Source organism: Electrophorus electricus, chromosome 14 (genome assembly GCF_013358815.1).
Source record: "Electrophorus electricus isolate fEleEle1 chromosome 14, fEleEle1.pri, whole genome shotgun sequence".
Taxonomy (NCBI): domain Eukaryota; kingdom Metazoa; phylum Chordata; class Actinopteri; order Gymnotiformes; family Gymnotidae; genus Electrophorus; species Electrophorus electricus.
This window is the reverse complement of record NC_049548.1, coordinates 19,408,025-19,435,222: the sequence shown is the minus strand read 5'-3', so window position 1 is coordinate 19,435,222 and position 27,198 is coordinate 19,408,025. Positions and strand designations below refer to the sequence as shown.

Below are 27,198 nucleotides of genomic sequence, written 5' to 3'. Positions count from 1 at the left end.
GCATGCTGCAGTCTAGGAGATACTCGGACTGACATATTTTCCCTTGTGCCATAGTGTTGCTGTAACCAGTAGTCAGAACAAATGCAAGAGCCATAAGTGGCTCTGATTAGCAAATAATAACAATCACTCACTTGCCAATTTGTAGGAACAACCAGTGCATCTTGTAAATGCACTGGAGTCTCAGCACTTTAATCTGTTTTATTAATAATAATTTTTGCTAGTTACACAATTTCACATTATATCTGAAATATCAAATTGGATTGTAGTTACCTGGCTTAAATCAACTTCTGAGCTCTCCTTAAAGGAAAATAACACAAGTTGTTTTTTTTCTGCATTTGTGGTCCCAGTTTGAGAGGAGCAACAGACTGCACTGCAACATTTGCATTAGAAACTTTTGCATTTTCTCCCATACTGGTCAAAAGCATATGACCTGACTAGTTAGTGTGGGCAGTTTTAACATACTGAAAAAAAATTCAATTTCTCAACAAACAGGAACATGAAATGAAGTACAATGACATTATTAATGCTTATACCATAACAATTATAACACATATACAGTTATAGACGCAAACGCGCTAGATAGTTGTCTGTGAGCCAGGAGATTTCTGTGTAGTTATACAGAGGAGCAGGAGAAACACAGCAGGCTACACTGCTGTCAGCTTCAGCTATAGTGGGCATGACCTGTAAAACACAAGATGGACTGTATGAGTGTGGATGTGTATAATACATTGATGCTAATGAAGAAACCATAGAGTGTACAAATACAAACCCTTCCACAGTTTGCATCATTGAAAAAAAAAACAAAAAAAAAACCAACAACAACAAAAAACTGTTCTACATTGAATACATTTCACTTGGTTCAGATATTCTTATTGTGTTTTCCATTGTGTTAATTTGGCTAATATTCCTTTGTCAACAACAGTAATTCAACTCAAGTTTGTGGAATATTCTAGGACCCCCACACAGATCACAGATGGTTCACAAACACTGAACACCTTGTACATTCATGATGCAAACTTGGATTAAGCAAATTCAGTTTAATTCATTTCAGTAGTTATTTGTCTAATACTTTTACAATAGACATTGTCACAAAACAGCATTACAGAAATTCAGTTCCAGACCCCTCAGTAACAAGCCAGAAGTGAAAAGGGACAGACTAAATCTCCGAGTTGATAGGAGGATGCATCCTGACGAGGCGAGAGCCTCGCAAGAGGAAGTCGTTCTCCTCTGGGATGTAGCTGAAAGGGGGCTTTTGATGTGAAAATGACAAAAGTAGGATGAAGTGTGATTGGCCTGAAGTTACACAAGGGTGAGAAAATACTGATTTAACCGACCATAGTTCGTTAAATTAAACTCTCAACACTGATTGTTGTACTCTGCCATGGTGGATATGTTCAGTATAAGGACAGAACATTGCTGTGCTGTGAGATCTGATATTATCTGAAGTATAATTATTCAAAATGGAGTCTATAGGTGTAGTGAGGAGCTCAAGAGAGTTCAATGATGGGAAGAAACTGTTCCTGAGCCAAGTGTTCTGGAACTGATACTCCTGTATCTGTAGGAGGTTATACAGAGTGTCGCTTGGGTGGGAGGGGTCCCAAGTGATGCTATACACAGTGCTGATTATTATTATTATTAAGTTACATTTATTCAGTTCCTTTCTCAAACTCAAGGACACTTTACAGTCAGATATCACAGACTGTCAATGGCGGGTAGCTGTGTCCCAATGACTTCACACCTTCCTCTTCTGTCATTAAGATTGCATGTGTGCTCACTGGGAATGAAACCCATGACCTTGGTGATGTATCAGGTACCAGCTACAGGACCACAATATTCATATTCATTTTTTAAAACATGTTTTATTCATATTCATTCAATATTTATATATGCTGATTTATTTGTGTGGGCTTGAACCCAGGTCAGCTGGGTGATGACACCAACTGCCTACTGGGTGAACAGTTAGATCTTGGATCAGGTAAAACAAAAGGAAAAAACTAAACACCACAGCGAGCGTGGAAAAAGGGAGAACAAAGGATGCCACGGGAAGAAATGGCAACCCTGATGAACTGAGGAAAACCAAACTAAAACTTCCCAAACAAAACCAGAAAACAGGGAGGAACTAAGGGAAGCCTCAGAAGAGAGACAGACTCGAAATTGGAGGAGACGTGTAAAAACACGGACACCCTCGCAGCACAGAAGTAAGGTGAAGCACAAGGGGGAAAACTGGAGAGGGAAGGGGATGTGTAAAAGCAAAAACAACTTCAAAGACAAGAAGTGAGGTGTAGCACAAGGGCTCAGAACTTTGGCAAAGACCCAGCACTGAATATTTGGGTCACTGGGCTTATATAAGGTCTAGCCCAGCTGTTGGGTGTTAAGCCTGATTAGTGGTGTGCGTGACTTGAGGCCTCCCTCTGGTGGCCGGAGGGGGCCTCAGCCTGGCACCAACCCTTACAATTTGTACCAGCATTACACATTTATTTATATTCACATGTATACGCTGATTCATTTATACCTGCTTTACACATTTATTGATACAGTATTTATATGAATACGCTGATTCATGTATACCTGCCTTACACATGTATTTATATTTACCTGTATATGCTGATTCATTTATATGCACGAATATTTTGTCAGCTTTATACATACGCTTTCTTGGGGTTAGGAGTTATGAATAGGGTTAATGTGGACTACATCTCACCTCCTATGACCTCTGCTGAGAAGCAGGAACAGCAGGATTCTCCAATTCATGGTTTTCTACTGGTGGGTCCTGTGTTTAAGGGAAACATGAAATTTCGATGGTATTATTTGTATTATTGCCATTTGAAGTTACATGTAATAAAAGGAAACTGAGTAGCATTTTCTGGCAGAAATAAAATTACATCCTTTTGAATATATATGACAGTAAAAAAATATATATATATATATCATAAAGAAAACAACTACCTATTTGAATTTCATGAAATTTAACTATGTAGAGCAGTGACTGCAAACCCTCTAGTGGTGCATGAGGAAGTATAAATAACGTTGTTTTAGTACCCATATGTTAGAAGAGGGATTCTAAGTGCTGCTGGTATGCATTATCATTTATCTTTAATTTCACTGATAATGTTCACATGGCACATGTTCTGGGTTTACTGTTCTGGTTAATAATCGAGACTTTATGTAGGTAGGTGGTGCTTCTTTCTGTGCGATGTGTGATGCTACTACACTGGTCTACTAGGGTGCACTCAACAGTGCACTCAACCTTCAAGGCATCTGGTAGACCACACACACACACACACACACACACACACACACACACACACTATATATATATATATATATATATATATATATATATATATATATATATATATATATATATATATATATATATATATATATGTATTCAAAGATGATTAGAGTATAACCGCAGTGCACTATAGTAAGGGATGTAGAGGTACTCAGTAGTACTTTACTACAATTCTAAATATCTATCTATCTATCTATCTATCTATATATATATATATACACACAATTTATTTATTCTACAGCAACACAAATAAAATTGAGTTTCAAATGGGGTTTTCTAGCAATCCTGCTCAATCCAGCCAATCACATTCTGTGCCTTCTGCAAGTATGCCCTATCAGTTTGGGGGTCTATATGCATTCTAATTTTGCATCAATAGTATATATAAAATTGGGTTTACTGCTCCTTTAATATTCTATAGTGACGTACTTACCCTTGATGTCTGTGTACGTCTGCACAAATGACGCCAGTAGTTTATGTGGTTTTTTAATCTAATAGTGACACCATAAAGAAGTAGTAAATAAAGGCAAATATTTACATTAATAACAAACAAATCTTGATATAATCTTCAACAATGTTTCAACAATGTAAACTTACCTTTCTTTTTCCTTCCTCCCTGTGTGACACAAAGAGTAACAAATTTAGATTAAGTGGCATTTAGACATTCTGGGTACACATAACAGTAAATTGATCAGCATATGCACATGAAGGCCTATTCCACAGTTCGGTATAATTTGAACTATGACTAGGTTTACAGTAGTTTTGTTAGATTGTGTAGCAGGTAAGACGGGGAGTCGAATTTATGGGCAAATTGCAGCAGAATCCAAAGACATTACCAACAGACAGAGTAAGGCAGGGAAACAAGTTAAATAGAGCAATCCAAAATATGACAGGAAAAAAGGCAGAAAACATAATAATAAAGCATCAGTTCATAATGAGGAAACGAATGATAAAAGTAATAGTAAAAATAAGATTTCATAAATGGAAGATAGAACAAGAGGCAATCAGAATCAAAGTAAATAGGAACCCACCAGTCCCCAGAATTCTAATCACACCTGTTCTTAATTACTTTGATTCTTGTTAATATAGCTTCTTGTTCTGTCTTTCTGGGAAACAGGTCCTGGCAGGTGTTACAAGTATAAATGAATTCTTATGAAACATATATAAAACAAATTCCCCACTTGCCCTCCCCTGGGTGGTCTTTTTGCTTCAAGTGTGGGTCCTCTACCAAAGGTCTGTGAGCTTGAGGATCCTGTGTAGTATTTTAGCTGTTCCAAGGACAGCACTCTTCTGGAGCTCTTGAATATTGTTCATGGGATCTGCTGGAGCCATTCTTCCACTTTGGGGGTCACAGCCCCTTATTGCTCTGATAATCACAGGAACCAATGTCACTTTCAACTTCCAACTTTCAACATCTCTAGCTCTTGTTTCATCCCTTGGCATCCCTTGGCATCTTTTCATGATGTTCCTGATGTTGCTATCACTTGGGCTTGTTACATCTATCAGTATGGCCCTCTTCTACTGTTTGTCCCTCACTACTATGTCCAGTTGGTCATTACCATTTTGTCAGTCTCTATCTAGATATCCTACAGGATCTTGGCATGGTCATTCTCCACTGCTTCTGTGGGTGTATCCCACTTAGACCTTGGTACATCCAATCTGTACTCAGCACAGATGTTTCTGTATACTATGCCTGCCACTTGGTTATAGAATTCCATATATGCACAGTCTCAGTGCTGGATTTGGTGTGAAACCCTTTGTGTATTGTGAAGAGTATCAGGACAGGGCATCTCCTTGGTAAATCCTGTACTCAATGGTGACTCATTCTATTGGCCTGAAGTTGGCCCCTAGGGACATCTTACACAGCTCAACTGAGTTCTAATAAAAGCTCTTAGAGTCCTGTTGATGTTATACAGCCTCAAGCATTCCAGGATTGACTGAATCATAGGCTTTCATATAGTGAATCCAGGTGACGCACAAGTTGGTCTTACAGTCTCGAGTGACTGTTTTATCCAGCAGTAGCTGAGGCTTAGCTCCTCTGGTGTTCTTGCCAGTGCCTTTTTGGGCCCTGCTCATGTATTTAAGCCATGTGTCTACTCATCTAAGCCACAATGATTCCAGACAGGAGCTTTCATCTTGTTGAGGCAGGTTATTGGATGCAACTCAATCAAATCAAAATCAAAATTGATTTCTATTTTTATATTTATAATAGCCATTAAGGGCAACAGAGAAGCAGTTGGCTTGGGTGGAGGTGTGGTGGGCTATGGGAGGGGACATCAGGGAGTGGTGGAAGTAGCGAGTGGTGATTAGGCCTAAAGGGAACTGCCCTTTTCTGGGGGTCCTTCAGGATCAGGACTATCTGGCCGTTCAGGGTGGGTTATATCCATTAGCATCTGATTTATTTGTGTTGCCAGGTGTATATGAAGAGCAGTCAGCTTCTTCAGCCAGTAGGCATGGACCATGTCTTGGACCTGTCCAGTTCTTCATACTTGAGACCCTGCCTGGATGTCTGCTAGTGTGATGCTTAGTGGATCCTGTTCAGGGAGGTTGCTGTGGTCAGCTCTCGGGTTCGATAACCTCTGGACAATGTTGTGTGATACCTCCTTCTCCTTTATGCCATTCCAGTATTGTTTAGTCTCCAGCTTTGGGGGGTCTGTTCTCATGCTGTTACACTGCCACCAAGAGGGCACTTTGGATGGCCCATCGGAGAATATCCTGTTTATTCTCATGGCTTCTACTTCTCTTTGTATCTCTTCATGATCCGTTAATCTGTTAATCTCCAAGGCCTCAGGTATGGACAGATTGTTGCACTTCTCAGTTACATTTATCACACCTTTCTGCATTTATGATATCTGGCTGACTTTCTGTGTTGCCTTTATCTTGGCCTCTAAGTATCACTGATACTGTAGCATATATCAGTTGGTTGGTCTCAGTGATGGTCACAGTAGTGGTTGTCTGTAGTGCTGCATTCACATCTTCCAACAGCCTTTTAGGAGCCTTCTTGGTCTTGGTAGTCTGCTATGACCGATGTCAAGGTTAGCCTTGATCTCAGGTAAGCAGTTCAGGTCAGCAGGAGGTGTTGAGCTTAGTGCATAGGTTCATTGGCTCTTGGTTCCCAAAACTGGTGTGTGTAGATGATGATGATATCATTTCTCCTCTAACCTGGCTCCACCTTGCCATAGCATTTGTGTTGTACCTTGTCAATTTCTAGTTGTGACAGCAGTTGCTGCTTTTAGATGTTAGAACACTGAGTTAGTAGTTGTTTCGGTGTTAGTCTAGATGTTTTGAAGCATCCAAAGTTACACATTCTCTGCATATTCCCTGTCGCACTCAGCTCACTTGTAGAGTAGCATTCCAACAGTCCTCTGTTCTCCACTCTTGTTCATGAGTGCCTTGTATTGATTCCAGTAACCCACTTTTTATCAGATTGCCCTGTTCCCCCAACATCTGACACAGACCTTGTCGACCTGGGTGGCATCCGAGCCAGTATGACTCTCTTATGCTCATCTCTCATTGTTATTGAGGTAGGCGGACAGCAATAAGGAACTTGCGTAAGGGACCACACTGCAGATGCCCTGGTCAAGGCATCAAACCTCTGGCTGGCTAGCTCCGTGGATTACACCACTGTAGAGGCAGTCAGGATTTTAAATCACAACATATATCTACGTATTTTTTAATGAAATCTTATTTGCACTATACTTTGGCTATAACCAGTGAATTTTTAACAAAAAGGATGGCCAAAAAAGTAGTCAATCTATGTCAATCTATGTGTACATTAGAATGCCGTCATGTAATCAGGTTCCCTGGAAGTAAGAAGCTTAAGATATGGCCATGGATTTAATTTAATGCATCTTAGTGTTAATACATTTTCTTTACCTGTGAATGATTGACTATTTAATATGCAAGAAAAAGTAACAAAAATGTTCATAATCAGTATTGTGATTTTGGTTGAACCCTTTCTTTACTTCAGTCCAAAGCAGCTTAGTTTCTCAGCTGATGCTATAGCTCATTGTGTATGTCAGCACTCAGATTGGGTCATGTTTATATATTATACTTACAGAATGCAGATATTGCTAAAGCAAGACAGCATATGGCAAAGACACATTCAGATGGCAGAAGAATCACTCTCAGATCCGTCAGTGTGCGTTCACCATTTCCTAATGATTGAAAGAGAAACGGCGATCACTAGGACTTTCTTTAAAGAAGATTTTGTGATTGTAGAACATGCACTCTTCAACCGATAAAACACAATTATGTAAAAATATGATCATATCTTCATGGAAATGCTGCTATGAACAGACTGATACATGAACAGACTGAAACATACCAAAGGTATTCTGATCTATTAATGTGAAGCTGCAATTTGCTATAATATAAGAAAGTATATGTCTGCATAACAATAATAATAATAATAATAATAATAATAATAATAATAATAATAATAATAATGAAGAAGAAGAAGAAGAAGAAAAATAATACTAAAATATAATACATGTATAAGATTACAAATCAACACTTAACAGTTATGAACTGTAATTCAAAGAGTAAAGCAACATTTTGTTTAATTTTCATAGGTTACATAAAAGTGCCATTTATACATACACACAATTATACTAATTAGTAAAGGAAACAATTTAAAATGCAGAGCTCACTCACGTGTTTTCAGGATCAGTTCTGCTATTAATGAGATGGAGTTCACACAAATGAGCCCGACTGCCCCAAGCATGTATACAATTGTATATAATTGCCCTGTAATATCATGCAAAAGAAAAAAATTATTAAGATCTAATTTTCTGAAGAAAACACTGACTTGCTAAAATAGTTCAGTTAATCACACAATCAATGGGTTAAACACACACATGAGGTTTAGTTTGGAGCTCAATAGTGAAACTGCTGAAGTTGGATGTCTCCTGATGTCTCCTGATCAGTCCTGATCTGACCATCAGGCTATTGTTACAGACAGAGCAGCATATTTCTGAAACCTTGTAGAAACAAATAAATAAGATTTGATTTAATGCACTTTGAACCACTATAATGAAAACACTATAATGGACACACTATAAGGTCATTTATAAGGTCACACTATAAGGTGCGTGTGTGTGTGTGTGTGTGTGTGTGTGTGTATAAATGATTATCATACACGATATAACATTACTCTGCAAAGGTTGTAGGCACCCATGAAATTACATGCCAATAAGTGTTCCTTTACAGGTAAAACAATCATATAAGAACAATATAACAATAACATATAAAAATAACAATATAACATAACAATAACAGCAACAACAATAATAATAAATATCTTGGGCATGACGTTAAACTGCATCCAACAATGAATACACAAACAAGAATAAACCCATGCCACATTGCATAGGTAAACAAGGGTCACGTACTCCAGTGACTGCTGAACAAGCTGTAGTAGAAAAATCAGCTATTGATTGTCCTGGTCCTCATGTAGTTACCTAATCAAGCCTCAATCTCAAGATGATCTCTATTTTATGGCATCATCTACACAGGCAAAGTCCACCATATGGCTAGTAAATCAACAAGACTAAAGTGGGCTATGTAGGAGTACTACTATGCTGTTGAGAACAAGTTTGTTTACCACAAGGAGATGGATCAATAAAAAGAAGCTCCAGCTGCTGATGTCCAATGACAGTGTCCCACACCTGAAACCATAGTTATGCTAGAGAATGTCAGAAACAGCATCTGTAATTACCATTGCAGTCCCCTCGGAAGGTGACTCAAGACCCGAAATCAGACCAAGAACAATCAGCAAGCTGCATGATACCGTCTCATTAGCCATAACAAACCATTAGCTTAACAAACCATGCCTTACAAAGGCAATTTGTGAGCAAATAGCAGCTGTGAATCAAGTTCAAGTTCAAGTTCATGTTCAAGTTCAAGTTCAAGTTTGGTTTATTTGTCACATACATAGTCATACACATTATAACTCACACTGAAATAGTTGAGAGTGCTCTGTCCAAACTGAGGAAAAAGAAAACAGGGGTGCATAGAGAAATATATATATCAGGCCCTCTTTGATATCCAAGAATGACAAAGTTAACCTCACGTCACCAAGTCAAAAAGCTGATGTAAGCAACAGCTACTGTTAATGCCAGAGACTAAAAATCATGACATGAACCCAGAGATTAATCAACTTGGAACAGAAAGAACCGGAACAAAATCAATAAGCATCTGAAAGACCATCCTTAGTGAACTGAAGAAACGAGTCAAAAGCAAACAAGTACACGCCCAGGCCAAGCTCATATTTCACTGAGCAAAAATGCAGAGCATTTGCATTGCATTTTTTAGATTTCGCTCATCTCTACCAAGAAATAAAAGTGAAGCTTCAGGCCACGACTCAGCGACTGAGGAGGTCCACAATGAGAAGAGAGCAGTTCTGATAAAACAAGTTCTTTGGTGAGGATGCTAAGAAATACTACCAGGAGCTCAAATGTCAGAAGAAGTCCTCATAGAACCACCAGCAAAAGAGTGAGTCAAGGAATTCTGGCATGGAATCCTGGAAGACAGCATTGCCCACAACATATAGCAATGTGTAATAAATGTCTAAAATCACCATTTGTACAATTGTTTACTGAGTAAAAGTGTCTGTCACTCTAATTTCGCAAAATCTTAGAGGGCCTAAAATGTGACTGAACAATATATATATATATATATATATATATATATATATATATATATATATATATATATATATATATATATATAGCTTCATGGAGTATCAATATGTCAAGCTTCATGTGTGCAAGAAAAAATGTGCATTAAAACAACTATAACCAAAAAATTGCAAAAAACAAAAAAGTCTCAACTGCACAGAACCGTATTTAATATGGCGAAAAACATATGCATTCATCACCAGTTTACTTTCACACAAAAAAAACAAAGTAAATATTTACTAAAGGACTGTAAATTGTGACAAACAAAAGTCATGACTATTGTATTATAACATTGTAAAATAACATTAATTTAGCCATTGATCTCTGTAATTTTCATATTCTTCTTCAACAAAGTAATCAAACCCCTAAGGCTCTAAACTTCAGCAGCAGTTATCTTTTTGCACAACATTTTCGCTAGCTAACTAGATCTCAAATCAGCGAGGAAGGAAATGTTTCTGACTTTAAGGGTTAATAGTTAATGATTTCCTGATTGTTTATTGGTCACACAGACTGACACACAAATTATGACACACAATGTTAATAAACCTCAAATCTGAATATTTACGTGAGGTTTTGGCTTTCTTAGAAGAATATCTATGTGTGCATAATTATTGGGCAACTATTATTGTGCAGAATTATTATGCAACTAAATGAAAAACTGACATTTTCCCATCTCACTTGTCGCTTTTCATCTGTTAAAGTTAGAATAATAAACAAACAGCTCAAAATTTACAAATAAACATTTCTGACATTAAAAAAAAAATCAGTGACCCATATAGCCACCTTTCTTTTCTTTTCATAAGCCTCCCATTGAGTCGGTCAATCTGTTGACGATCAACTTTTTGTGCAGCGGCAACCATAGCCTCCCAGCAACTGTTTAGAGAGCTGTACTATTTTCCTTCACTGTAAATCTCCCATTTAAGAAGAGCCCACAAATTCTCATTAGGGTTTAGGTAAGGTAAGGGCCATGTCATTATTCTTTCATCTTTAAGGCCATTACTGACTAGCCATGCAGTGGAGTACTTCGATGCACGCGATGGAGCATTGTCCTGCATAAAAATCGTGGTCTTCTTGAAAGGTGCAGACTTTTCCCTGTACCACTGCTTGAAGAAAGTGTCTTCTAATAGGTTTGGCAATAGGTTTGGGAATTGATTTTGAGTCCATCCTCAACCCAAAAAGGTCCAACTAGCTTTAATAATATCAGGCCATAGTAGTACCCCCACCTCCACCTTTCTCTGTCTCTGACTCGATGTGGAGCTCTGTGCCCGTTACTGATCCAGCCATGGGCCCATCCATCTGGCCCGTCAAGAGTCATTCTCATCTCATCAGTCCATAAAGCCTTTGAAAAATCTGTATTCAGATATTTGTTGGCCAAGTCTTGATGTTTTACCTTATGTGTCTTTTTCAGTGGTGGTCAGGTTTCAGCCTTCCTTACCTTGGCCATGTCCACACCTTGTAGGTCACAGTTTAGGAATATGACAGCACTGGAGGATAATGGGTTCCTGGATGCTTCATGTTTGATTTTTCACAAATCTTTGGCAGTTAATTTGTGTCTTTTTTTCCTCAACACATTTTTTGTGACTCTGTTGATTATTTGCAACAAACGTTTGATGGTTCTGTGATTATACCCCAATATCTTAGCAATTTTAAGAGTGCTGCATCCCTCTATTGACCCCTTTGGCCCAAGGAAAAGAAGCTGCCTAATAATTTTGCACACCTTGATATAGGGTGCTGATCTCCTTATGTCACATCCTCCCTCATTACACAAATACACATCATCTGATATGTTTAAATCCAAAAAGCATTCAAGTTTATACAGCTTGGAGTTGGGAAATATGTATATGCTCTCCAAAATATCAATATTAGCAGTCCCGGGAACACAGACTAGGATAAGCTTCTAATGAAATAAAGTTTTTAATGAAGTAAAAACAGATAAAGGTAGTTAAAGAGCAAGTTAATGGTGAATTGGAGAGCAAGCAGAGAATGTGTAATCTGGAACTGAACAATATATAATGTATAAATAAATCCTACTAAAAAGTAAGACATTTTTATATTGTTTCTTTTCAGTGGAAACTACAAGTAGGTGTTGTATCCAGACTTTACTGCCTGTAACACAGTGCACTTTTGATTTGTAAAGAACATGAAAACATCAAACACACTAAAACACAATGAAGACCCGCATCTTGTCCACGAACAGAATGAGAACAGAACTTAAAATCAGGAGAAAAAACAAGAGAAAAGATTTTTAAAAATAAATACATTTTTAAGTCGTCAAAGTTGAAAGAATAAACTTGGAAGAATTTTACATGGTGCCACATTTTGTTTAAGCAAGTAAATATATACTTTTAGCACCATCTTCTTGGGTATTTAAGATTTTGTAAAGGAATACACACACACACACACACACACACACACACACACACACACACACACACACATTTATTTCCCTTTGAAATATTTGCAGTAGTACTTACCTGGTGATTGTTCTGTCTCAGTGTCATTAGAATTAGATCCTGTGTTGGAGTGAAGCATAAAGCATTGTGCATTAGATTTAATTATGCATGCAAAAAAGCAGGACATGTGAAAATAAACTTTAACCCATTGATTTCTCACATTCCTTGGCACTCGCTTTGTTCTATATTTTAAATAAAAGCTAATTAGGAACATTTCCAGACACAATATAACATTCCAAAGAGGTTCACTGTAGATTAATGTACAAAGAGTTAAAATAATGCAGTTATTAATCAATGTAGAACAGTGTTTTATTCTGAAATTTTTATTCTGAATTTTTTTTAAATTCTATTTCTGCTGGTAATTTATTTAACCTTCAAAACAGAGGGAGTCTGTGCATTCGCTGTGTCTCATCATAATTAGAATTAGATCCTATGAATGAGAAATTAAATGCGAATGAAATGTACCATTCCACAAAAAGATGTACTGGGGTACATATCCAACTCCAGAGGTAGGGGGCTTTTATGCCCTCAACAGAGGGCATTTATACTTACCCCATACTAGCCAAGTCCTGGTGTTGATAGAATTCGATTCTGTGTTAAAGCGAGATGTGTGAAGGAAAAAGAGTTAAATTAATAGTGGAGCTCATGGGAGTGAATAAAATGTGCAATTTCACAACAAATGAATATCCTGGGAAACATAAGCATCAGAGGTAAAGTTAAAATATGGAAAATGAATATTAGCCCATAAATCATCTAGGGGAAAATACTAATGTGTCTATGAATGACAGATTCAAATACACAGGCCATGAGCCAAATAAAAGAGTTGAAAGTTATGAACTAATTAACTCAGTGTCTTTCTTTCCTTTTATTATGACATAACAACCCCTAGGTGGTGTGCACGATGAGGCAGAACACACACCACCTGAGTAAGACATGTTTAAAACAAAGACAAGAAGAAGTGAAACCAAAACATAAACAAATGTCCCATGCTCAACCACCACTGCATGCTAGCATGTACCTGCAGGGGGATGGCACCGTGACAATTACAAAACAAATCTACCACTTGAATATACAGATTAACTCAGAATTTCAGGCATTCATGTGTAAATATAGCTGCATAATTACTGAAAAATATGTGAACATGATCAAAATAACTAATACTGTACCACGTAAATGATCAAGATATTTAAAGCATGCAGTCAAAGACAAAATGTGGAGATACTTAGTAGCACAGGTCAATGCCACACGTTCTGTAAAGAGGAAAAATATTCGATTAAGATTAAATATATTTAATCATTAAAATAGAATGATCTGAAATATGTAACTACAAAAAAATTAAAAGGAAAATATTGCTTGGAAAAAATATTTGAAAAAGTCATTACTAAATTTGTACTGGATGATCCTTATGAACTTAAGATATACTAAAATGTCATACAGTCACATGCTATGTGCATTTTAAAAATGTTTATTGGTTATAACCAAAGTAATGCATGTAGCATTTTCATATGCATTTATATATAATGAAAATTTTCATAAGCATTTATATGTAATGAGCATTTGCATATGTCTCAGAAGCAGATAGCAGTGCTTTTGTCCTGAATGACCAGAAACAATGTGAGAGGGAACGTTATCAGGCTAAATTCTCAAATTATTGTAAATTATTACTTTACCTGTTTCTTCTATGAAGAATGTTAGAAATTTTTAATAAATATGAATTGTCAAACATCTCTATAATTTTATAAATACCTAATATGTTATACACCGAATATATAAATTAATCATGCTCACTCATCAATATTCCTACAAATGTTTTTTTTTTGTTTTGTTTTGTTTTTTTTATTTTTTATTTTTTATTTAGGGTTAAGAACTCTTTGATCATCCATGTGGAATTATCTTTAATACCCTGATTAAAGAGTCAACATGTGGCTGCTGGTGTAGGAAAGTGAGATGTTAGGATCATCCAATACAAAAGCATCACATTCTCCAACATTCAAAAGAAATGAAACAGGATTTATATCTACCTTTATCACCTTCCAATAATTCATTATGAAGATAGACTGATATTACTGTACTTAGGAACTCCAAGATACACAGAACTGATATCCAGAGCAAAACTGCAAAAGACAAAATGCTATAGAAGGTTTTGGCACAAATTGCAAAGTTTTGTTTATGTCCAGTCATAGAAGACCAGGCTTTTGAATGGAGAATGGCCTATAAATCTGAAACTGATCGCCAAGCAAACGTGAAGTCCCTGGTAAAATTGAGATTAAATTAAAATGGCATTAAGGATTTGCCTTCGTTGCCTGAAATAAGGAAAAAAATATTCCCTTATGTCCACAACAAGAGGGGAAAAGGTTTGATAGCACCAACATTCTTAATGGCAGATCCTACGGTAGTGGATCACCTCTTCTTTTCTGTGAAGCATCATAGGTGCTGCCTCAAGTGATCACCTCTTGTAGCCTGTCATGATCACCTCTTGTAGCCTGTCACATTTTAATTTATTGTTAATTTATAATGACAATTTTCATGATTTAATTTATAGTTTTACAAGCTGCCATGGTAGAAGAAAAAAAGAAAAAAGAAGCAAACATTTATATTTGTTGGCATAGAACATCTGGATTTGGCCCTCTAACTGACATGCTCCCCTGGTCTACCCCTTCACCCACATGCTGAGATCCACCACATGGCTTTGTGTCTGTTGTCATTTTGTTGGTGTGTCTCCATGTACTTTCTGTCTACATTTACATTTCCCACATATTGCCTGATAGGTATGAATCATCTAAAAGTTCCTTGAGAATAAACTTGCATTTACACTTGGCAAATTGATTATACTATTCAGAATACACAAACTATTAATAGATGTACTCACATGGAACCCCCTGCTGAAAACATAACCAGCATAGAGGCAGCAACAAAATAAATCCCAGGACAATATTGGCTGAAAATAAGAAAAATAAGAGAATCATGCTTTTGTTATTTATTGTTTTTACTATTGTCAAAAAGCCAGGTTGCTTTATGCAATACTATTATAAAGCTAGTGTCCTTTTTCTTGATTCATAAGGTATTTGTCCTGACCCGATATGAACAGCATGTCCTAACTTTGTATGGAGGGATTTTGGTGGCTTTAATATAAATAAATACACACAAAAAAAAAAAAAATTAAATGATCATTGTTACGAACCCCAGGAACAGCCCTCAGCCTTGCATAGCCACACCCACTGGCACTCACCTCCAATCTGACTCACCTGGATTCTAGCACACACCTGATTCCCATTCCCCTCATTACCACCCCCTTTATAAGCTTCTCCTCCCCGTGTACACGTCACGAAGTATTGCTTTACTTATGTGGTGTACCAAGCGTTTCCTTATCCTGTGTGTCTTCCCGGTTATCGACTCCTGCCTGCTTTCTAGATCTCATCTCCTGCCTGACCCTTGGACACCTCCCAGATGCTACACTGTTTCGATGCCGGACTGACACGACCACACTTACCTTACCTGTCTGATTGGATCGTCTTCTGTGTGTGTGCAAACATTTTTCATTATATTAAATTATTATTTCATTTAATTAAATTTCTTTTCAATAACTTCAATTATTTATTATTATTAAATGTTTTAAATGTTTTAAATTACTAAATTAATTATTTAAGTTAAAGAGAACATTATGCTCAAGAAGTTCACATCCATTAATAATTAAATTATTAATGAATTCTCATTTTAATAATTTATTTATTTACTTATATTAAATATTCATATTCTTTCATAATATTCCCCCAATTCCCTTCAGACATTCATATTCTGGTACAACAATAAATAGTAACTTCAGTAGCTAATACATAAACTAATAGGCTACAGCCAAATGCAGTCAGATATATAAGTAGGAAAATGTATTCTGAATTTTCAGATTATTTTAAGTGAAGTGTTTGCCACAGAGAATATTTCTGTATACAATGGTTGAAAATAATATGGTTGTATATATTGCAATTAAGCTTGGCTCAATGCACAACAGTAAGTATACGAAATGATAACTTACCTATACTTTTCAAAGAATACCAAGTCATAATCATGAATATCCTAAATAAATTGTTTATGCATATACAGGTATATATGTTGTTCGGGGATCCTATAAAACAACAAAAAATACATATTTTATACTGCAGAGCAACAGAAGGATCAGAATAAGCACCCACCTACTATGTGACTCTGCAAGGTAAAGTGTCTCTGATGAATAACAACAGTGAGTCTACTTGGTGATGTGTTTCTGGTAAGCATCTCTACTGTAACTCTACATGGTAAGGTGTTTCTGTTAAAGTGGCTGATGAATGTATAAGCTGTCATTTATTTCCATTCTAGGCTTTTCTCTGTGTAAACTGAGCATCCATACGTTGTGTTTATCCATAGCTGGAATGGTTCACTCATTAACTCATTCACTATTCACTATACAGTGTTTGCTACATAGTGAACTGATTAGAGGACAACCAAAAACCTTTTTGGACACTATGTTTGGAAATGCTGCTCAAAGTTATATAATACTTTATGACAATAAATGGTCATCTTTTTATCATATTAATGACATTTCATCTTTTGGTCCTCTTGTACTTCCTATATACTTTAGCCCTACATTGCTCCTATATCTGATCTCTATTATTTCCATTATTTTGTAAAAATAAAGTAAACAAAACACCTTTATGATGGAAGCTCAAGAGGAACAGCAGAAGCAGAAAAAAGAGCTGGGATGCCCAAGACAACACCATAACAACACTATCAGTAGTGCTCTGGATGGCTTCATATTTATGCCAGTTATGCACAACCAAACCTAGAGCAAAATAAAACAACATCTTTTAAATCATATATACTCAAAGCTGAAGCAGAATAAACTCAACAGATTAATGCATTTATTGAACTGTGTAAGCCACTCTATACTTTAATGAACAGCTTGTTTCTGACATGTCATCAAGACTGGTATGGCTTGCACAGGGTTTAAGACATGATTAAGTCAGTTGATTACTGATGGGGGAATGGGGGTAGAGGTAGGAGTGGGGGGGAGTGATGCAGGAGTGCAGGTGAGAGTGGTGGTGGGGGTAGGGTTACTCTGTTTACTCTAGGGTTACTCTGTTACTCTAGGGTTACTCTGTTACTCTAGGGTTACTCTGTTTACTCTAGGGTTACTCTGTTACTCTAGGGTTACTGTGTTATTCTAGGGTGACTCTGTTACTCTAGGGTTACTCTGGTTACTCTATGGTGACTCTGTTACTCTAGGGTTACTCTGTTACTCTAGGGTTACTCTGTTACTCTGTTTAATCTTCATCTCATTTGTCTATGAACCCATGTTCCAGGAATCAACTGACTTTTACATCTATGTTTTAACAAACTGTAACCAGGTCCCTTATGTTCCTAACAAGTACGTTCTGTCATGAAGAGTGGCGTGGCTTGTACTGTGTTTAAGACATGCCTTAAAAAAAGCTGATTACTGGGTAACTGTGGTCTGTATAAAGCATATAACACAATGCATCTCACGTCTGTCAATGATAATAGTTAGCTGTAAAATACTTTGTTGATTAAACCTAGATTTTCCATCCTAACTGCAGACACTCTGTCACTAATATAAGCCTTCCTGCATTAAACTGTAGAGCAGTTACTGACTAAACAGAGTCTCTTATGTTAACAGGAACTATCTACCCAGTGTCTGGGAAATGCTTACATATACAACTATTCATACATATTTCTATAAAACATCGAGGTAGCACATGCAATATGGGGGAGACAGGCATGTAAGAGGCTAATAGCATTTTAACCAAAAGACATACAGCACAATTCACTGTTGGTAAGAGTTAAGAATACCAAATGGTCATGATGGTTATTGATGCATGTGTATTTTGCATGTGAACCATTTTTAATTTTAGATTTTCTGTTTTATAGAGTTGACTATTTTAATTTGCAAAGCAATGATACATGAATCATTGTACATCAGTGGAGGAAATCCAAATTTAATCTGCTTAAAGTTATATTTTATGTTATAGTAATAGTTGAAGTAAGAAAATATTGAAAAGGATGTTTGACACTGGATACCTTTGCAAGGTACTGTTCAGTTCCAATAACAAGCTGTGGTTTAGCACAAAATAAATTAATTGTTTAAATTTAATTATATAATTTGGCCCAAAGATTTTGGTCACAAGATATAAGTCAGACAAATCATTGCATTCAGAACATTCAGTTCATATTATTTTGAAAGTTGATATTGATAGATGTTACAAAATATTTAATTGCCCCCCATTGTTGAGTAAAGAGTATTTTGCATACATACCTGAATAAATGACTGCAGTTATTAAAGCATATCCTTGAGAAACTGCAGTTTTTTTTTATAAATCTTCTGATATTCTCTGTAATAGAATAATGTCAGAGGTTAAAACCATCATGAGCAAAATCATAACATGACTCACTGTAAATCTGTCATCTCAATACGACACAATTCCCAGATCTTCCATTTGAGTCTTAATGTAGACTTAATGCACTTGGATCCCAAGCATTGCTCATGGATTCATACGTTAATTACATAGTCTGCATAAATAATTTTTATGAGAATGGAAGTATAAGCTTAGTCTGTTTATATTTATAGATACACAAACTGTTGGCAAGCAGCACTAGAACTTTGTGTTCTTGAAGAGAAAGATAAGAATTTGCTCAATCAATTTAGCGATCTAGATGCTTTAAATACTAATAATATTCATGATGATTTAAAATACTAATAATACGACACAGCAATAGCTAACTTTCAAAAACTTGGTTGGTCAGAGTTGCTTCATTGAGTGTTTAGTGTTGTTTCTGTGCACACCACTGTAGTGGCTCCATTATTCTTAAAAACAGTCAAATTTAAATGTTTTTGAATTTTGGAGCACACAAGGATCATAGAAATTACTCAAACATCTACAGCAAGTATCAAATTACACTACAGAGAATTATTTACATTTACCTGAAACTTTTATCCAAAGCAGCTTACAATTATGACCCTTGAGAGTCAAGGGCCTTGCTCAGGGGCCCAGCAGTAACAACTTGGTAGTGGTGGGGCTTAAACCAGCAACCTTTTGAATACAAGTCAACTACCTTAACCACTGACCTACCTGCAGCTAATAAAGTGACAATCATTGTAGAGATAGGGTAGTTGTATTAAAAGTAACAGAGTAGTTGATAAAGTGCATTTCTTTTTATATCTATTCATCAACTTCCATCATTCCCTGAAAGACTGCTTTATATAACATACCTGGAAATGTCTTGAAATGGGAAGTAACCCAAAGCAGGGAAAGAATCCTTAAAAGATTCAGAGGTGAGCAATTAGCCACCTCAGCAAGAAACTCTGCAGAGAAACCAAATAATTAAATGTTAATGATAAGCCCTTCACAGTCAAAACAGAGTGTTACAGCAACAAAATGATCTTGGGTGGACAACCACATCAGGCCTTTGTGTGTGTCTCTGTAACCCAAAACTAAATGACATATAGTCCAAGAGCAGTGAGCTAAGAAATAACTAACAAAATATACAGCAAGGGATAAAGAAGTGAAGTGAGTGGCAGAGGAATTCAGATTGATCAGTGAGAAGCAAGAACTCATTCTGGTCAGAGTCCTCACAGGAAACATCTAAACACACTTTAGCATGGGAGTTGATGGAGATGGTAATGAGCTGTTCATTAAAATGTTCATGCATAGTCTTTAATCTCATCAGTAGGGTGAGGAACACATGCAGATGAAGCGCAGATGGACGGTCATCCTCTATCTATTAAACTTGCTAACACAATGTGAAATATTACAAAAGTTATGTAAAAGTTAGCTATGTTGAGTTAGTCATTTGTGCGATAGCATTAATGTGTTAATGTGTTAATCATTTCACACTGGTAATTTTTCAGTCAATTTTGCATGTTCTAAAAGACTAGTGTAGTACATCAGTTAATGCTTTTGTTGGAAAGACCATTCCTAAAGGTATGCTTCATTAAGGAGTGACAACACATGCTACATCTGACATGACCAACAATAGTTCCAGAAGAGACATTGGAGCGAATGTAGCCAGTGATTGTTCCTCGTTATTCACATTTCTTGTGCAATGGCGTCCTTGACCTGATGTACGTTGATTACCTGCTGTACATTTTAGTTAAGAGTACATGTTTGGCCACTGTCAATGTTTGCTTGAGATCTAACTTAGAATTGACTGTTATAAACACATTACGGTAGTTGCTAATTTAATACTCTTATTATTCCTCACTAATGATGTTAGTTATGTTATCTTGTCAAACTAGTTTTAGAACTTCACATGCAAGATTATAGAAGGACTACCATATTCTCCCCTTCTAGAGGGCAATGATGGAAACCTAATTAATTAATGCATATTCATATTGCATAGCAGATTCACTGTGAATATATTACTCTATACGAATGACTAGCACTGATGATGATGGAATGATTATTGGAATGTATGTTCTGTTTTCTTATTCCAGACCGTACTTCTCATGCTCCATACTTCACTCTTCATATCCTCTACATACTTCTCACTTCATATTTTACACCTCAAAAACAGAACCACTCCTGACTTGTGTAACTGTATTTTCTATTATACTAATTTGTGCTTCTAGCTATGTTGTTTGTTTTTCAAAATTTGCATGGTGATGCTACTTTTTGAAATCCATCTAAATGTCAAAGAAATAAAGAGGGCGATGGGGTGAGAGGACAAACATAAACACACTCACAAATGATTTGAATTAATTCGAATGTAACCCAATTTGGGCAAGCATGCACAGAGTTGTAAAATGTTTTGTGATTTAGAAACTTGTGCACTCAACAGCAACACTCCGTGCAACTGTAATGTTGCCATGGTAACAATGCAACGTTTAAGATGGCAAATTTAGAGCAGTACTTTATCCGCCATACAAAGAAAAAAATTATCTCAGTACAGAACCTGAGAATGTTTAGGATTAAACTATGTGGAAAACTGCACTCACACTGCTACTGTGATATTAACAGACATTTCCTTACCATTCCCACAAGAATGTCAGAAAGTAAATATTTTCTTTCTTGTTTTAATACCCTTGGATTAAGTTACTAATATTCCAATTCCATTGCAATTATTTTGTATGTTTGATGGCATTAATTTATTGATCAAGAAAAAAGTATTTCAGAATGTAAAATGTTATAGCTCATAACATGGATTAAAGTGGCTTATTTTAACATTAACACTAGATAGCTATCTAGCTAACTAATTTATCGAGACGAGTCTTCATCATCCATGTTCTTCCACTTCAGATGCTCCAGCGTAACTGATGTCCTTGAGTAGATGGAGCTCAGATATGCAGGGATCCCTGACAGTGCTTCTGGTTTAAACAGATTATGGTTTAAACAGTGTTGGATTCTGGCTTGCTACTGTTTTTACCCTCTTGCTGTAAAATCATTAATGGAGTCATAGCTCCTGAGCAGATGGATATTTGTGCATTCCTCAAGTCCCAGCAGTGATTCACTACATATCTGTTATGCCATGTTGTGCTCCAGCTCCCCTACATCACCCACATGCTTTGCACCACACCGAGAACAAAAATTCTTACTCACCCAGCTGCTGTACTTCCACTGTCATGTTAGCTGATAGGTCTTCATGGAATACTTCACATATGTAGAAGCCTTTGTCTTCAGTCTGAATGTTCTTCAGCCTAAGCGAGAAGTTTCCTTTGTGGATTTCCTCATGGCTGAAGAGCTCAACTCTGTCTCTGTATGTTTCATGGATTGACTCTGGCACAGTCTGACCATTTATAAATTGCAACACTACCATGTCTTCATCTGTTTTCCTTTTCTTCCATGAGACTTCTTCAAGCTCCTCAGGAGGGATGTGGGAGTGTACAGAGCAGTTCAGAGTGGTGTCCTCTCCCGCATATACAGAAACAACATGACCTCCAGACACAGTCAAATACACTAGAAGAATAATCATTTGAAATATTAAAGTACAGTTGTAAAGTCTCAGATCAGACAATAAAATTGCACAATATATTCAGTTAATTCGTAGCTCTGAAAACTGAAACACAATATTTAAAATATAGACAACTTTATTTTTCAAGAGAACAATTTAAACTGTGTAACAATAATTGTGTGAATATGTGAAAAAAATAATGTCATGATTCACCCACCACTCATCATTATTTCAATCAAAGTTTCATTAGATTCCTGGTTTCTATAAACAATACACTTGTAAACTCCTGTATCCTTAGTGGTCACATATTTAAGTAAGAAAGAAAAGTTTCCATGGCTGATCTCCTCAGTAAAGAAATGTGCCCTATAATTGTAAGCCTGGTCCTGAGACTCTGGTTGACTCTCTCCATCTTGGAACAAATGCACTACAGTTTCAGAGTCTGTTCTTCTCCACTCCACTTCCAGCTCTTCCACTGGTATGGGAGTTTGAACAAAACAGGGCGGCATCACAGAGCCTCCAGGCTGGACAGCCAGAGGACCAGAGAGGCCCAACACATGGAACCCTAAAATAAATTGTAATAAAAGTAATTTTGTTAATGTTTCACTTTTACATTTAAAATATTTAAACAATCATTCATTGACTCCCTGGCTGTGTGCACTCTAACCCCTTTTACACCTTCCTTGTAATTTCCAATGCAAATTAGTTGAGACAACTTGGCCAATGACCTTGTTTGGTTTATAGATTTGCATGTTAAATGTCCAAATGTATAATGTTATCCTTGGGCTCCACAAACATTCTCATATAGTTAAATGGAATCTGTGGCACCAGCCCATATATGCTTATGAGCTGGACAGAGGACAAGCAGTTTGTCATGGGCACTAAAGGCTCAAATGGTAGTATTTACATTACTAACAAACCTCCAGTTTACAGCCCAGTTACCAGCCAGAACTACAAGAATTCAAACCAGCAGCCCTCCAGTAGTTAACATGCTCCTCTTTAACCACCAGACCATTGGTATTTGGCCTTGAAACCAAATTTGGTCCTAGATTTTGTAATCACTTGATTAAATGTTTCTGTGTATCAGTTGGACCTGGATCTTGTGGACTGAGATCTGAAAATCACTGTATTAAAGACTCAGTTCTATTTTAACCTGTAGGACCTCAACCGTGAGGACTGACATCTGAATACCACTGCAGTAGACTATTTGCCACCCAAATGCAGACAACTATGACAGAGAGAATAAGCTACACAGTATTAAAGACATCAGGTCCATTAAATGAGTCCTTCTCATGGCACAGAAATCAATGCTTATACAATGTCATTCCAATGTAATAATTATATGTGAAGAAAAAACAGTACCACTCCTGACTTGTATAACTCCTGTATACTGTTGTATACCAGTACCACTCCTGACTTGTATTATTCTAATTTCTGCTTTTAGGCAAATGGTTTTATATATAAATATATATATATATATATATATATATATATACACACACACACACACACACACACGCACACACACAGAGATTATGGGGTTAATGAGATGCAATGTCACAGTTAGTCCCTCCCAGCTTCCATGTTCCCTGTTTTCCCTGTCTTGTGTATTTTAGTTCTATTCCGTAGTTTCGTTTTCTTAGCCCATCATTTGATTTTCCATACCTGTCTCTCATTTCGAGTCTTGTTAAGTTCATGTATTTAAATCTTGTTGCGTTCCTTGTGATATTTGAATGGTTGTATTTGGTTTTTAATATATTGGATGTAGTAAGCTCATCTGTGTGGAAGATAGACGCATATTGATATCTATGACCACAACGATTGATTGTTTCTTAAGGTACACATTTAGTGATAGAGGGTTTAGAGGGTTTTGTCTTTAGAGATCTTACTTTAAAAACCATTTTATTATCCACTTAGCTACTGATTCTAGTGGTTCAGACAATGCATTTATGCTCATGTTGTAGAGCTGGATGGTGTTAGCCATTGTGTACATCTCTATATTTACACTTCTCACCATTTAAATCTATACAATTTAGTGTAAATCTAAAATAAACAAACAAAAGGAATGATGTTTAAAGCATAGTTTACCATCAGAGACAGCAACGACCCACAGAGCAGCGCAAATAATCAGGCTCATCTTGCCGTTTGAATTTCTCTTTCTTCCAAATACGCAGAAATGTGCATTTTACTTGAGTGTGTGAAAAATCAATAGAACCCCAGCCGTCCATTAACTACACAAAACTCTTCACCGCAAGCGTCAATGGTGTGGCAGATATCTGAAGGAAGAATGGCTGTCACTATCTTATTTTCTGAGAAAAGGTATCGATTTCTGCCATTCTGCAAGTTGTTATGCTAGATACAGTGGTGAAGAAGTAGTCCAGTAGGGTGGTATTTTGGTGTTCTTTTTTCATCTAAACCCTTGGATTCGTTGCCTGACAAATTATTCATATTGACATGCTATTAAAATGTGACATCTTTAAAAGCTGGTTAATAGAAAAAAAAAGGAGTAAAGGAAATAATAACAAAGACAATTTAAAATAAATTGTATAAAAGTCTGTCTTATTTGTGTCCCACAATCAAGATAGCAAGTGGTTTTTGGATTCTTTTGTTCTCCTATTCGCTGAGGTAATATGGAGAAAGTGAAACAACAACATGAGACAAGGAAACCAAGGAAACATGGACGATAAGAGGGACCAACAGTGACAGCCAGGACATCTTGGCCTGGCACCAGACAAACAATAATATTGCTATGGGCACCAGGTAGCTTAAATGAGATCACTTTTTGAAAAAAAATAAAACAGTTTACGGATGGATATAATGGTACCAAACTCTAAATGGCATAAGTATTGCATATCAAATTGCATAATGTAAATATTGCATTTTTTGGACATAATGGTGGAAACCCTGAAAAGTAGTATGTAAAAAAAGAAAGTGGTTATGTAACTTTGGATTCTGAATCCAAATGTAAAATTCTGACAATTATTATAACCATCGCAATTTTGCAAAATAAACAGAACTGCTTTTCTGAACTACTTCAGTGCATTTTTATTGTCCAGATAATGTGTGTTTACACTGGTATGTCTCTGTTAATGTTTTTGTGTTTCATGTCTGTACAGTGCAGTTTCCCTCTGGATTCTTATCATTCCACTCCAGTCCAGATTCCATTCTGGGGATGAACAGAGAGAGGCTAAGATGATAAGAGAGAGGCTTTTGGGCAGACTTTTGGTAGATGTCTGTTCTGCTTTTATACTCTGTTATTTGAAGTGCTATTTCTTGGATGCTGAGAGAGTTCGCTTACAGATCATTTTGGCTGTTAGTTTGATACTGTAAACCACAAGCAAATGTTTTGTCTTTGGTTAATTTGCTTTGTATTAATGGCAGTAAGGACTGACTGCCTTTATGTTATGGTTTGGGTTGTCTGTCTGTTTTGTATAAGGGAGGTACTGTAGGATTATACTTTGGTCAAATGTCAAGTCAAGTCAAATTTATTTATATAGCGCTTTTTACAACAGACGTTGTCACAAAGCAACTTTACAAATGTTTGAGTCCAAGCCCCCCATGAGCAAACTAAGGGTGAGAGTGGCAAGGAAAAACACCCTAGAGCATGAAGAAGTAACCTTAAGAGGAACCAAGACTCAAAGGGGGGGCCTGTCCTCCTCTGGCCGACAGTGGTCACCACAAAATTAATAATATATACAATAAGGAGCAGAATAAATAGTGAGAGAGAAAAACAAATAAATAATAATAAAATGTCAAGTCTGGTTTTCTAGAAGGCCTAGTCTGGTCCCAGTGGTGTGTGTCTGAAACCCATCCCGCATGAGAACATCCATCATGGGCAAGAGGGAAGTAGTTGGCTGGGGTGGAGCTGTGGTGGGCTACAGCAGGGGACAGCAGGGTTGGTGGGGGTTGCCATGGCAGCTGAGATGGGTTGAGGCTGAGTAACATCATGTCATCTGGGGTAGGTGTACCTCAGCAAAAAGAGAGAATAAATTATTAGGCATGTCCAGGTACAAGGGTGTTTAAATTAGGTAACAATCATGTGGAAAAAATGGACTCTGGCAGATCTAGCTATGGCAGCACAGCTAAAAGGAAAAAGCCAGAAGGAACCAAAGGCATGGGGGCATCATGGAACATCAGCACTCTGCTGCTTTCAGTCAACAAACTTTCCACCCTCCCTCTTTTTGGCCTTCCCTCCACCCTCCCTTCCTCTGGCTTTCTCTCCACCCTCCGTTCTTAGGGCTCTCTCTCCATCCTCCATCCTCCCTCTGGATCTTCGTGTGGGTTCTCCAGGAGGTCTGCCTCTTTGTAGAGAGGTTTACTGGCTGGTTAATACAGCCACACTGTGTTCAAAGTTTAAATAACTAAATACAGAATCCAGGACTGTCACAGTGTCATTTTTTGCTCAGAGCAACAATTTTAGTCGTAGTTATCAGGATGTAACTGTGTTTCAGCCAGTGTTCCCAAAACAAAAGACTTAGAGTAGGTTTAAAGCTTCCTTTTAAGAGGTCATCTGATCACCAGACCTGCTCAAACACTGCTTCTACCCGTAACACACCCCACCTTGAACTTGTGTAAATCACCCAGCAGTTGTTGAAATACCTTTCTTTTAGAGTTTACTGTACTCAGTATTGTCAGTATTGTGCTTGATCAGAAATACAACAGAATGTGTCAGCATAAAGCTTGTATTAGACATTGATTCAGTTTTAAGGTTTGGATATATATATATATATATAGAGAGAGATGATCTGCCCATCTCTTCTAGAGATCTTGAGATTCACAATATTCACAATATATGCAGATGTAAATGGAGGACCTGACAGCCATCTATGGAGGTTTGTAACAA

The 27,198-nt window shown here is 36.9% G+C and overlaps 1 protein-coding gene across 4 annotated transcripts; it reads right to left on the bottom strand.

Moving 5' to 3' along the window:
- Positions 1-669: 669 nt before the first annotated feature.
- Positions 670-19,751, bottom strand: LOC118242397. Of its 4 annotated transcripts, XR_004776835.1 has the most exons (16): positions 19,681-19,751; positions 18,727-18,802; positions 17,107-17,238; positions 16,456-16,545; positions 15,295-15,363; positions 14,830-14,908; positions 14,447-14,539; positions 12,978-13,675; positions 12,447-12,485; positions 8,152-8,274; positions 7,949-8,041; positions 7,351-7,449; positions 3,890-3,908; positions 3,726-3,783; positions 2,702-2,770; positions 670-681 (listed from the first exon to the last, which is right to left on the bottom strand). XR_004776835.1 is itself a non-coding variant. In XM_035533315.1 (15 exons), the coding sequence occupies exons 6-14, from the start codon at positions 14,604-14,606 to the stop codon at positions 2,705-2,707; spliced, it is 657 nt and encodes a 218-aa protein (XP_035389208.1). In that variant the 5' UTR covers positions 14,607-14,908; positions 15,295-15,363; positions 16,456-16,545; positions 17,107-17,238; positions 18,727-18,802; positions 19,681-19,751; the 3' UTR covers positions 670-681; positions 2,702-2,704. The 4 variants fall into 4 exon arrangements, 1 of the variants encoding a protein (XP_035389208.1); XR_004776836.1 differs by having other exon boundaries at positions 7,945-8,041; positions 14,447-14,908; XR_004776834.1 differs by having other exon boundaries at positions 14,447-14,908.
- Between the last annotated feature and the right edge of the window lie 7,447 nt (positions 19,752-27,198).